Raw genomic sequence first — 14,720 nt, forward strand, 5'->3', positions numbered from 1 at the left:
GCCTCTGATAACGTCCACCCATCCTATTTCTATGTAGCTATAGCACTTATCTTCATTAAAGTCACGGGTGAGCTGGAGCCTATCACAGCTGACCTTGGGCAAGAGGCGGTATACATACTTGAGAGCAAATCACAGCCAAATCCGATTCCAGTCACCCCAATTCAATTTCAGCAATGGCACTTTTGCACAATTTCTCTCCATTTTTGGACCATCTGACTCACCGTCTTTCATACCCAGCCATCAGTCTTGTCCCAACTCACCATGGATCATTGCTTTTGTGACACCAATTTTCGTCTTAGTCTCAACTTCCCTTTGAGCTAAACTCTCAAGGTCCCACCACTGACCTTATTTAGATTCAACAGTGAGTTGCCACGTGAAAAATGAAGGGAACGAGGCCAATTGCTGAGGGAACAGAGAAGAATTGCCGTGAGAGGAACTGCTGCCACTTGTCCTGCCCTTCAACTCTACAGTACAAGAGAGAGAGAGGAGTAAAACACAAGAGGGATGAGGACAGATTTGATCCTTTGCCCAGGTCTGTCATTCCCAAAGGTATATACCCTGGCCATGTAAACAGATGGCAGGTTTGTTTTGTGAGAGAAAGAGCAAAAGTGAAAGAGAAAGAATGAGAGAGAGGCCACAGTCATCTCTGTGAAGTGTAACTGGCTAAGACGGAAAACTCAGTTACTTTCCACCAAGTTGGAATGGAGAGTGTGGAAAAGAAGTGAAGAAGCGTGTGCAGGCAGGCTGGAACGGGTGGAGAAAAGTGTTAGGTGTGAGGTGTGATAGAAGGGTTTCAGCTAAAATGAAAGGAAAGGTTTATACACTGCTGGCCAAAAGTATTGGCACGCCTGCATTTCTGTCATACAATGCTCAATTTCTCCCAGAAAATGATTGCAATTACAAATGCTTTGGTCGTAATAACTTCATTTATTTTGCTTGCAATGAAAAAACACAAAAGAGAATGAAAACTAAAAATTAAATCATTATCATTTTACACAAAACTCAAAAAATGGGCCCGACAAAAGTATTGGCACCCTCAGCCTAAAACTTGGTAGCACAACCTTGAGACAGAATAACTGCGAGCAACCACTTCCGATATCCAACAATGAGTTCTTTGCAATGCTCTGCTGGAATTTTAGACTATTCTTCTTTGGCCAACTGCTCCAGGTCTCTGAGATTTGAAGGGTGCCTTCTCCAAACTGCCGTTTTCAGAGCTCTCCACAGGTGTTCTATAGGATTCAGGTCTAGACTCATTGCTGGCCATTTCAGATGTCTCCAGTGCTTTCTCTCAAACCATTTTCTAGTGCTTTTTGAATTGTGTTTTGGATCATTGTCTGTATGTTGTTATCTGCTTACAATAACCTTGGGAGAAAAGCTCCCATTGCTTCCGGAAATTTCGTATATAACACAAAGAAATGGAAATGAATAGACCAAGTAAAATGAACAATTATGTGGGAATAAATATACAGTATCTACACACTCTACAGTTTTGCCATCTATAAGAGAGGACAAAGTACAAGTATCAAAAAGCCAGCCTCACCATAAATTTTCTGGATTCCCAGCAGATCGTCCATAGGCAGTTTGAAGTTCTCAGTGTCCATGTACTGGTAGAAAGGAGCCATGATTGCCGTGGGGTCGTTGGAGTGTTCCAGCCCGAGTGCGTGGCCAAGCTCGTGAACTGCTACCAGGAACAAATCATTCCCTAAAAGGTTTAAAGAAAGAAAAGAGAGACAGGGGCATCAGTTCAGTCATTGCGGAATTCAAACACCTTCAGAACAGACTAAGACTACGGGAGTTTTAAGCAAATTAAGTTGTTGCAGGCTCTGATTTTTATGAATCACTACAAACCAACATCCTTACATTTATTTTTCTTTAACTTTATGAAATTCGAGTAGTGTGGCTTATAATCAGGTGTGCTTTAAAGTACGGAATAGGGCTGCAGTTATCGATTATTTTGGTAGTCGATAAATCTATCAACTAGTTAGTTCGAATAATCGAGTCATCGGATTAGGCATATAAAATGCGTTGCAGAATATATTTTAGGAGATGTAAAATGTTTCCTCAAACTATGCAGAGTTGCACTTTCATTTAAAAATATATTAAAATACATGAGCTTAGCTTCAAATGGTATAAAAATAAATAAATAAATGAGGATCTAAGTACAACAAAAGAACAACTGGCTAACTTGCATAGCAAAAGTATGCTAGCTTAAATGCTATAAAATGCTAACAAATCGTTCAAACTCATATTCCCACAAGAAAACAGTTAAATATATCTCACAACTAAATTACGAATGCATGAAAAAATATTAGCGCAAACAAAAACTTAACAGGGAGCAACTGGATTCAGCCATGTTAAATGGGTTATGTCATATTCACTGATGCCACTAGAGAGCAGTGTATCCACCCAAATCATTCATTCATTCATTTATTTTCCATGCCACTTTTCCTCACGAGGGTCGCGGAGGTGCTGGAGCCTATCCCAGCTAACTCGGGGCAGTAGGCAGGGGACACCCTGAACTGGTTGCCAGCCAATTGCAGGGCACAAGGAGACATACAACCATTCACGCACACACTCATACCTACGGGCAATTTAGAGTGTTCAATCAGCCTACCATGCATGTTTTTGGGATGTGGGAGGAAACCGGAGTTCCCGGAGGAAACCCACGCAGGCACGGGGAGAACATGCAAACTCCACACAGGAAGGCCGAAGCCCGGGATTGAACCCTTGATCTTAGAACTGTGAGGCAGACGTGCTAACCACTCAGCCACCGTGCCGCACTCCACCCAAATCAATCAAACTAAATGCAAACACTTTCAAAACAAAATATTACAACGCCACTCTAATTTAACGAATACTCGAAGCAGCAAAATTTGATTCAACACTTTTTTTCTAATCAAATTACTCGAGTTAATCGATTAATCTTTGCAGCACTAGTCTAGTACGGAATTTATAATACTCGGAGTGGGGTGGGAACCTCTGGGTACCTCAAGATACGATACAATTTGCGCTACAAGGCACACGATAAGGATGATCTCACAATATGGCAATACAACAATTATCGATACACAGGTCAGGAAATCTACAATATTTTACTATACAATTAATAAAAACATAAAAACTATCTTCATTCTTCTGTTGTAAATTGGAAGGATAATATCATCAGTAGACGTCTAATCCATTTGAAATGGGAGGGATGGCAGCGAAATTCGTTGCCAACGGAAAATAGCAACTTCAATACGAGCGGCGATGAAGCAAATTAATTTTTATTCTTCTTTGTTTAATCATTTATAGATTACGGTTCTTCACACTATTTTGGTGGTACACTTTCGGCCTTTTAACCAAAAATGCAATTATAGCTATTTGCGGCGCCGAATTTTCGGTCACATCTGTATTTGGAACGGGAAGCCGCCCCCTATGCGGCCATTTGTGGACTAGTTTGCCAACCGCTGCTGTGTAGCACAATATATCATTTGAACATTACTACCGATATGTGCGCATGGTAAATGGTGTTATACTTATATAGCGCTTTTCCACCTTTCAAGCCGCTCAAAGCGCTTTACACTATCTCGCCATCCACCTAATGGTGATGCAGCACCAGGAGCAACATGGGGTTCAGTATCTTGCTCAAGGACAGTTGGACGAGTTCATCATAATCGAATCGAACCAACAACCTCTGGGTTGGGGGACAACTACTCTACCACTGAGCCATGCCAGCCTATGCGCAATAGTCACATCGCAGGACGTGCAAGTTTTTTTGTTTTGTTTTTTCCACATGTAAACTTTTGTTTTACTTCATAAAGGCAGCAAGTGTGCAGATCCTGGATCAATTTTATATCCAGCAAACCCGGATTAAACGGAATTATATAAATCAGGGAAGTCCCCAATCCAATCACGTGATCGGAAATCTGGCTGATCGTGCCATTTTTCAGAGGATTGGAATCAGGTGAAAAGGACCGGGTTTTTAATTTAAAAAATATATGTTTTTCTGCTTCATGTTCGTACAGCGTCACAGCCTCTCACCCTCCCTTCCTCATGCTAGGCAGTGTGACCAAACTGTTTTTCTTGGTCACCACTGCAGCTGGCATTTGGTACTTAACGTTGATGGACAGGTTTGTAGCTTTGATCTAGCATGGGAAGCCTCGGTAGAGCTACATTCAAAGGCACAAATTGTTGATCATCGTTAAACTTGCAGCCCAGTATGAAGTGTGCTGTGCCAACTCAGCGTGAGTATCAAAGTTTTGTGCTGGTGCACCTTAAGAAAAAAGGTAAGGTGGAACCAATGCAAAAAGTAAGTGTGGAGCCTTGACAATATACATCGCAATGTTTTTTTTTTTTTTTAAATATCATTCAGGCCAATCCCAAACATAGCTATTCAAGGTATCTGGTGACAATTCTTCTTGTTTTAATATCGCAATATATCACATACCCCCCAAAAATAGCAATTATAATTTTTCCAATATCATTCAAGCCAAACAGACCATTTACTATACATGCGGATAATTGAGTGGATTATGAAACAAGCTACAGACGCTGATAAAGTGCACTACACAGAAACAAGACAAATACACTCAAACATTGTAATTAGTGTGCAGTAGAGGTTAACCAAAGTACGTCTGAATGTTTGACTTGTGGAACAGTGTTCAAAGCCAGTTGAGCCCCAATTCAACTTATTCGCTAAAACCCCTTAATTTACATCACATGGACCAAAATTAGAAGTATCATTTTCTCAGATTCAAGCATGAAATAATTTCAGTGTAAAGAAAATCATGAGTATAAAATTGGGTTCAGGCAGTTTTGCAAAGCGTGAACCACATTCTAAATATGTAGTACAGTGGTACCTCGACATACGGTCGCTTCGACACACCATCTTTTCGACATCTGACGTAAAATTTGACTCGCCATTTGTTCTACATCGAAATACGACGACATGACAGCACCGGGGATAGACACACGGCGGATTTTCTCGTGAGAGATATCAACACAGGTTTCATAGAGGTTGGTATACAGTAGGTGGTGAAACAAGGAAAAAGGTGACTCTTACCATTAAAATGAAGATGCAAATGATAGAAAAATATGAGCGTGGGGTGGACATCTGTGAACTGGCTCAACAATACAGCCGTAGAATGTCTATGATCTCCACTGTCCTCCTCCGACCTCCATTCGCCAGTCTTTATTAGTTAAGGTGACACTTATTATTGTGGTAACATCTCCATAGAAATCGCCAGCTCCGTCAGGTTTTTATCACTTATTTCAGAACTTGTCCAACACAACACGCCCACTGTCTGCCGCAGTTGACAATGTTCTCAACAGAATATTAAAAGTGAAAGTAAACTCTCAACTGCACTGCGGTGCGTTCAGGTACAGCACACAAAACACATCTGCCACATTAGAGCCCGATTCATGACATTATTACAGGAAATATTATTATTTTATTATTCCTGATTTAATTAATAATTTATTTGTTTTGCTATGTGTAATTGCCATTTGTAATAGTCCCAGCAGTATGTATTAAGGATTTATTTAGGTTTTCGGGCTGTGGAACAAATCAATGGAATTATAATGTATTCTAATCGAAAAATCCTGCTCGACATACGACCATTTCGACTTACAAACAAGGCCCTGGAAATAATTGACTTCGTATGTCAAGGCACCACAGTACTTAACTCCATAAGCAATCAGTTTTGTAAGTACCTTTCTAACTGGATAGGGTCAAGTGCTGCAACAATTAATCGATGAACTCGAGTAATTCGATTAGAAAAAAGTTTCAAATCAAATTTTGCTGCTTTCATTATTTGTTTAATTAGAGTGGTGTTGTAATGGTTTGTTTCGAAAGTGTTTGAATTTAGTTTGATTGCTTTGGGTGGATACACTGCCCTCTAGTGGCAACAGTGAATATGATACTCATTGAACATGGCTAAATCCAGCTGCTCCCTGTTCAGGCCAACATAAGGTAAGTTTTTGTTTGAGATGGTTTTTTTTAGCGCTGTCAAATTTATCGCCCGCGTTAACGGGCGGTAATTAATTTTTTTAATTAATCACGTTAAAATATTTGACGCATTTAACGCATCCGCTCATGTATTGTCTCAAACCGATTACAATGATGCAGTTTTTTGCACATTGAGAGCTATGAGGCAGAGAAAGGTGAGTGGACACAGTCGTTCATTGGACCACGCAGTTTATTGGCATAAGCTTCGGCAAATCCTTCACAACATAAGTATCGTTTAGTGAAAGCACAAAAAAAATAATATTCCTATCTCTCTTAAAAAATAATGAGGCCCTATTCTCACACAGTTAAACAACCATGCAAAGAGAACTGGCATTCCCAATCAAAATAGCTATGCAAAATACACATTAAACTTACTCAGACTTTGGTCAAACTCTATTCAAACATTTAGCTCAACAAATACACTAGATGGCAATATTAAGTCACAATATACAAACTATCAGAGGTCTCGTACGTTGTGAAGCCAGCACTCAAATGACCGTGGATGGACCAGTAAACAGGGAACTACGGCATCAGTCCAGGGACAAAACACACTCATTGGCTTGATTTCTAAGTACCAGTAATTTAATACTCACCATTCACACCTTGTGGTGTATTTCAATAACTACCTTACGTAGTTAAAGACACTGTGGAAGAACGGCTGTGACGTCACCGCTCAGCAACGTCAACAATGGCGAGCTACTAGTTTATTTTTTGATTGAAAATTTTACAAATTTTATTAAAAGAAAAACATTAAGAGGGGTTTTAATATAAATTTACTATAACTTCTACTGACCTTTATCTTTTAAGAACTACAAGTCTTTCTATCCGTAGATCCCTTCAACAGAAAGAATGTTAATGCCATCTTGTGGATTTATTGTTATAATAAACAAATACAGTACTTATGTACAGTATGGTGAATGTATAGTATATCCGTCTTGTGTCTTATCTTCCCCTTCCAACAATAATTTACAGAAAAATATGGCATATTTTAGAGATGATTTTAATTGCAATTAATTACGATTAATAAATTTTCAAGCTGTGATCAACTCGATTAAAAATTTTAATTGTTTGACAGCCCTATTTTTTTATGCATTCGTAATCTGGTTTATGGGTATATTTAGCCGTGTTTTTTTTTTATTTATTTATTTTTTTAATTTTTTTTTTTATTAAATATGTGTTTGAACAATTTGTTAAGAGTATTGTGAAAAAACCTGAGCATTTTATAGCATTTAAGTTAGCCAATTCATCTTTTGTTGTACCTTTTATTTATTTATTTATTTTATCAATACCGTTTGAGGTTAAGATCAGTGCAATTCTGCATAGTTCGAAGAAACACTCGGGAATTCTATTTTGTATTCGCATTCAATGCTCTTATGAAATTACTAGTAAGTAGATTATTCGAACGAACTCGTTGATAGATTAGTCGACGACTAAAACAATCACTAGCTGCAGCCCCAGATACGTCAAATGATTTCTGCATGATATACTATCAGTAGCTTAAATGCTGTTCATCTCACTAATGATAGTTCCACATATCAATTTATCTGGAACAATAATGTGCATGATTGTAAATGCCAGCAACTCTTTAGGAAAGTAAAGTTCAATAATGCATGGCACACAATCTCAACTATAATGTAGTATTTCGCTAAAAAGGCTTGGCATTCTTTCAAAGAAAGTTGAGGCTTTTATAAAATGAGATTTTGCAGCAAAATTGAGAGTAAATTTATGCGCGCTTGTAACACTGAACAAGTGTCTAGGGATTAGGTTTAAAGCAAATAAAGAGAGACAAGGGAGGGAAAAGAAGATAAAGAGAAAAGAGAAATGGCTCAGTGATTTTAGAATCAGCTATGCAGGAAACGCCACACTGTTCTGCAGCCAAAGACAATTCGTAAGGCCTTTTCATAGGGAGGCAATAGAAATACATGGATGGATGTGCTCAGTGATCTAAAGAAAAATCTGTTAAAAAATAAATTAGTATACATGTAAGCCTGAAAAAAACAACCCTTTTATTTCTTATAATGTTTTCTGTGTTCCTGGGCAATCAATAGTTAATTGTAACACTTAATTACTTGTAACATAAGGATATTGATGATATTGCAATATTCATTTCCTTCCACAACAAGGAGGAAAACATGAGAAAGTCCAGTATATTCTTTTTTCGATAACACTTTACAATTAGGGTCCCTTAATTAACATTAGTTAATGCAGTTTTAGACAATAACTAATGTTCAAGTAACATTAGTTAATGCATAACCAAACAGTAACTAAACTAATGGTTGACTACCATTAAAAAAATCATATGATGCAATACTTAACACTATTTCACAAACAACTTAGAGCATTAATACACAGTTATCAATGTATACTTGTTCGAGTAAGTGAATACAGTGGTATGAAAATGTATCTGAACCTTTTGGAATTCCTCACATTTCCGCATAAAATCACCATCAAATGTCATCTGATCTTTGTCAAAATTACACACATGTAAAAACAGCATCTGCTTAACTAAAACCACCTAAACATTTATAGGTTGTCATATTTTGGTGAGGATAGTGTGTAAACAATTACAGAAGGGTGGAAAATAAGTAAGTGAACCATTACATTTAATATTTTTTGGCCCCCCATTCGGCAGCAATAACTTCAACCAGACGCTTCCTATAGCTGACATTCAGTCTGGTACATCAATCAGGACTAATCTTGGCCCATTCTTCTCTACAAAACTGCTGTATTTCAGTCAGATTCCTGGGATGTCTGGCATGAATCACTGTCTTTAGGTCATGCCACAGCATCTCAATGGGGTTAAAGTTTGGACTTTGACTTGGCCACTAGAGAACATGTATTTTGTTCTCTAGAAACCATTCTAAAGTTGATTTAATTCTGTGTTTTGGGTCCTTGTCATGTTACAGCATCCATTCTCTTTTTAGCTTCCATTATCTGACAGACGGCCTCAGGTTTTCCCGCAAAACATCCTGATAAACGTTTGAATTCATTCTTCTATTAATGATTGCAAATTGTCCAGGAAGCAAACCAGCCCAAAATCATGATGCTCCCTCCACCATGCTTCACGGTGGGGGATGAGGTGTTGATGTTGGTGAGCTGTTCCATTTTTCCTCCACACATGACGTTGTGCGTTACTCCCAAACAATTTAACTTTGGTTTCATCAGTCCGCAAACTATTTTGCCAGAACTTCTGTGGAGTGTTTTTTTAGACAGCAGTGGCTTCCACTGTGGAGTCCTCCCATGAACAGTATTCTTGGCCATACTTTTACATATATAGTTGATGTGTGCACAGAGATATTGGACTGTGCCAGTGATTTCTATAAGTCTTTAGCAGACACTCTAGGGTTTCTTTTTACCTCTCTGAGTATTGTGCGCTGGATTCTTGGCGTCATCTTTGGTGGACAGCCACTCCTTGGGAGAGAAGCAACAGTGCCAAACTCTCATCATTCGTAGACAACTTCTCTGACTGTCGGTTGATGAACATCCAGACTTTTAGAGATGGTTTTGTATCTTTTCCCAGCTTTATACAAACCAACAATCCTTGATCACAAGTCTTTAGACAGCTCTTTGACTGAACCATGATGCACATCAGAAAAGCTTCTCATCAAAACATTTCTTACCAGGTGTGTGTTTTATAGTGGGCAGGGCAGCTTTAAACCTCTTATTGGGCACACACCTGACTTAAAATGTTTGGTAAAAATGGGTTTCAATTGCTCTTCGTCTCCTAACTTATTTTTCCCCCTTGTGTCATTGTTTGCATTCCATACTCATTAAAATATGAAAAACTATAAATGTTTGGATGGTTTTAGTTAAAGCAGATGCTGTATTTTCATTTGTGTGTGTTTGACAAAAATAAGATTACATTTGATGGTGATTTTATGCAGAAATGTGAGAAATTCCAAAAGGTTCAGATACTTTTTCATAACACTGTATATTCTTCCAAATTGGGAAACATTGCTTCGTGAGTCATTGGATGCATTATTGCAAAGTGTACCACACGTAACACATGAGTTGCAGAAATGCTAAATCATTAATACCGTGATTTTAAGACTATAAACCGCTACTTTTTTATTTTGTTTTGAATTGCGGCTTATTTGTTGATTTATTTGGGTTAATAGGCAACACTTGATTTGACAGCGGCTTCATAATACGGTCAAAAGACCGTCATAATTATGACATGACACTGCATGGGCATTAATGAATGCTGTTTACAGATGTCATCCGGCAAATTTTGTCAGTAACTCCATTTATGTCCAGCTCTGAACTTTTACATCTATTCAAAAGTGACATAATTTGCCGGATGACACTAAATGGCATCTGTCACAAGCATTCTTTACTGCTCATGACAGTGTCATGTCATAATTATGATGGTCTTATGACAGTCTTATGATGCCGCTGTTAAATACATTTTTACTTGTGACTATCTTTTCGTGTAATATCCCATAATGCAGTCAGGACAGCTGCGGCTTATAGTCCTGTGCAGCTTATCTATGAACAAACGCCGTCAGATTTGGTAGGTGGCGGCTTATAGTCCGAAAATTATGGTAGTTCAAATGAATGAAGTTAATGAATGAAGCAATCACAACCAAATACTAATACATATTTTATGGAAAACAATAAAACTTTATTCGAGGTGTCATCTTATGCATTAACTAATATTGATGAATATACAGTGTCTCTACATAGAGATACAGACATGCCTCAACGGGAAAAATTGCCTCGTGTTACGAAAGAAATTTCAGGATACGTAAGCCAAATAAGCAGTATGTCTGGTACTAGCAGCTACCAGAGAACGTCACATACTTATAGCTTCTCTGTCATTGGCTATTGCTGAGCATTCCTGGCATCCAATTGGCTAAGAAGGTCCTCTACTGTATGTGTATGTGTGTATCCCAGCATCCGCTTCATTCGCCCCTCGTGTTCCGACAGCTTTAAATGAGTGTGTAACTATTATTCTTTATATTTTACATTATGCACACCTCTGATTTTATGTTTATTGTGCAACATGTATTTGTTACATGTTTTGATGCATTTTTATTCATTATTAAGATTTATGTCTGAATTTTGGGGGGCTTGAAAAGGATTCTGGCATTTACATGGAAAATGCGTCTCTACTTATAGAATTTTCAAGTTACGAAACTACATCCAGAACGAACTGATTAATGTTAGATTATATGAATTTTTAACATGTTACTTAAACATTAGTTATTGTCTAAAAAGATTATTAGCTAATGTTAATGAAAGGACCCTTATTGTAAAGTGTTACCCTTTTTTACTTCACTTTGACAACTACAGGAAAAACAGTAGGCAACATTTTTCCAATTATGCCTTCTTGATCCAACCCTTTGGCCACCAGGGGCATTTGAGGTTAGTGGTGTCACTTTATTTCAGGTCTTAAGATAAGTCTTGCTGTGCAAGACAGGGATGTCCTGTTGGCTTTGGGGTACATAAATAAAGCGGAGGGGACTCGGTTACAGCCTTGTGAATTGTAAGGATGAAAGACAGGTGTGAGATGAACAAAAAAAAAAACTAGCCTGCAAGTGGAGTTTACTGTGGAAGAAACAAACATGTAATGTAAACTAAGATTCAAAGGGAACAATTTGATGGGAGAAGCATAAAATATTACAGAAAATGATAAATGTACGTAAACGTAAAAAAAAAAAAAAGAATGATAGATGACACATCTAGGCCTTTCAAGTGAACAAATTTTAGTAGGTGATATTTTGTCTGTTTATATTTATAAAATATTACCAATATGCAATATTTTTGTCAATTATTTTTAACCAATTTAACCAATAATGTAGTGACAATACATTCTAATAAATAATCCATTCAAATGCAATAAATTATTATTCTTGAATAAAACACAAACTATATTAAAAATAATAAATATTAAGAAAACACACACCCAAATCATAATGTGTCATTTGAAATCTAGCTAAGTGCAGAATATGAAATATGTGAGAAACCCATTTCCACTTATTTTCTCTGCCAATTACAGCCCATCAAAAGTGTTTATTTGATCCAAAGTAACTGTTATCTTGTCCTGCAAATTGCACGTGTTAGCAAATTTGAAGCTAAATTATTCATTGCCAATCAGATTTTTCATAATGGGTGTCGTTTTAAAGCTATTCTTAGTGTAGAATCTGAAGTGAAGTATGTGAGATTAACTCCAGAAATCTTTATTTACATGTTAACTTGACGTGCTTTTATTTTGAAATGTTCATCGGAAGTACGTTCGCTAAGCCACTGAGCGTAAGCTTTATACTCCGTTAACAAAAAAAACAAACAAACAAAAAAAAAAAAAAGTGCTTTTTTTCATCATGCATTTTGTGTCATTAATATTTTGTTTTTCTTTTTTTCAAATTGTTTGCAAATGCACCAAACATGTTTGAAGTGTCACCTTATAACCGCAATTTTGCATTTTGGAGAAGACTGCTAATGTTTTATAGCAGGCTAAAGTGGTTAGTACATTGTGTTTTTACCATTAGCCCCGATGTAGCAATGCTAATGTTTTACCATGTTTAATATAGATGTGTTTCCTTATTTTGTATGTCTGAACCTTAATCGTTGATGACCAATAAACCTCTGTGAAAGGAACTGGAGTCTCATATGCAATCAACACATGCACGCACAAATGCATGCTAGCACACAAACCGTGATAAATCGCAGCTGGAAAAAATACCTTCCTCGATTTTACCGTACGATGAATTGACTTATTGCATATTGCGACAGACCCTGCAATTACTGATCCTCTTTTAAAAGCAACAACACCAATTCAATTGCAAAAATATGTGAGATATCATTGGAGAATTTTACTAACGTGTTAAAAACAGATTATAATTGTATAAAAGTGTATGTGACCAAAGGAGGTGGGGGGGTAACATGAAGGGGATCAAGTTACATTTAGATTGATAATAAGGGAATCTTCTCACAGTAGTCATGGTAAACAGTAAATAGGACAGGAGTTGTGATTAGAAACCAGAGTCCTCTGGTTGCTTGCTCTATAATTTACAGACTTCCTACACATGCCACTGGTGCTACAGCCCATCTGTTAGCTAGGGACACATGTGACGTGGGAATACAAGCTTCTGACATAAACACACAAGATAAACACTCACAGGCCCACAAATCAGATATCCCCAGATGATCCTGTCCTACAGCAGTAGCTCAGTTTGTCAGTGGTCCACGGGCCTCTAATCTTCTGTTAACAAAACATTAACCATCTCCACAATGTGTAACTGTTGTTCCACTTCTTATTGGCCTCATAGGTTTTATAAGATTGTCTTAAAGTTCTCATCATTTTCCTAACAGAAGTCTGTTTCACTCTAGCGGCAACCCATTCATTGTGTGTGTGGCGAAAGGGAGCGTTGGCGGCCGTTTTAGACGGAGCGGAAAGTCTTGAGAGAGTTTTTGCTGAGGGTCGGAGCCAAAAATAGAAATCCGTTCTATTTTCGCACCATTCTCGCGCTGACGTCAACAACATATCCAATAGCAGAGGGGCAAACGTACTGATATTTGTGCTAACAGGCTGTTTCGCCGGACAGATACACACAAGTCACGGCCGAGGAAACCTTGATAAATGCACTTTTTCACGTTGTTAATGAGTTGTCAATGAGTTAATTTTGCATCACTTCCTTGCAATTTTAGGGTACTTAAGGGTCACTTCCTGTTCATTTTGGAAGTACACAGGTTGGCTGTTTGCCCTCCAATTAGATCACTTGTTACATTCGCCCGGAAAAAGCAAAGGTGACTGACTTCAACGGGAGAACGGCGACTTCGTTGAAACAACTTATGACACTATTTATTATCATAATTATTGTCTCGTGTACTTTAGTGATGTAATATTAGGCCTGCCTTATCTGGGTTTCCTCATATTTTAAGATAGTAGCTTCAGCCTGTGACTGACAAAGTGTACTTCCGCCAGCTCTCTGATTGGTTGGCTTTGTGACACGTTGGTAACACGTGTGCTCAACTCAGCGCGCAGAGAAAACAAACCGACGAGCACTGTAGTCGAGATACCGAGCGAGAGCAGGAGGGGGGAATTGAGCGGCACAGAGTAAAAAAATTTTTTTTGCTCAATATTATTAACTGTGCTCAAAATCTAAGATTGCTCGCTTAAAATCTTTGACTGCTCGCTCAATATATTTTTTTGTGCTCGAAATCTAGTTTAGTGTGCTCAATATCCATTATTGCTCGCTCAGAATAGTGTCAGCAATATAACTCCATATAGTTCAGACCAAACAAACGAACTCTGGTCCGCTCAAAAATTGTGGCTCTCGCTCCGGTTTAAGTGCACCGTGCTTTGCTTGTGAATGCAACCGGAGCAGAGTATGATTTTGCTACTTTATGTGCAGTGTTACAGCGTGGAGCTGTGATGCGCTGTGATGAGCTGATTTGCGATAGGTCCATTGGCTGGCAACCAGTTAAGGGTGTACACTGCCTCTTGCCCATCATCATCTGGGAAGGGATCCAGAACTCTTGCGACTCTTTTGAGTATAAGCATTAATGGGAAATAATGATGGTATTTGCTATCCTATTTTCTCTCTTCAAGTGCACCAAAAACATTTTAGTGTAAGCCTATAAGTTTTAAGTTATCTTCATTTTTGAAGACACAAGCGTGGATAGTACATATAGTAATTGAATAGACTATACTCAATTTACTGAGCTTGAGGTCATAAGGGCCTATCGTACTTTATAGCAACATATGGTACTGTGTTTATTGGAGGAG

At 38.0% G+C, this 14,720-nt stretch overlaps 1 protein-coding gene across 1 annotated transcript in view; it reads right to left on the reverse strand.

Moving 5' to 3' along the window:
• Window positions 1-14,720, reverse strand: part of LOC130908369 (matrix metalloproteinase-16-like) — a 148,414-nt gene that overhangs the window by 53,395 nt on the left and 80,299 nt on the right. Inside the window, exon 5 of the mRNA XM_057823737.1 lies at window positions 1,541-1,702. Within this exon, the coding sequence (XP_057679720.1) occupies window positions 1,541-1,702 (162 nt within the window). The remainder of the gene's footprint in view (window positions 1-1,540; window positions 1,703-14,720) is intronic.

This window comes from Corythoichthys intestinalis, chromosome 20, assembly GCF_030265065.1.
Source record: "Corythoichthys intestinalis isolate RoL2023-P3 chromosome 20, ASM3026506v1, whole genome shotgun sequence".
Taxonomy (NCBI): Eukaryota; Metazoa; Chordata; class Actinopteri; order Syngnathiformes; family Syngnathidae; genus Corythoichthys; species Corythoichthys intestinalis.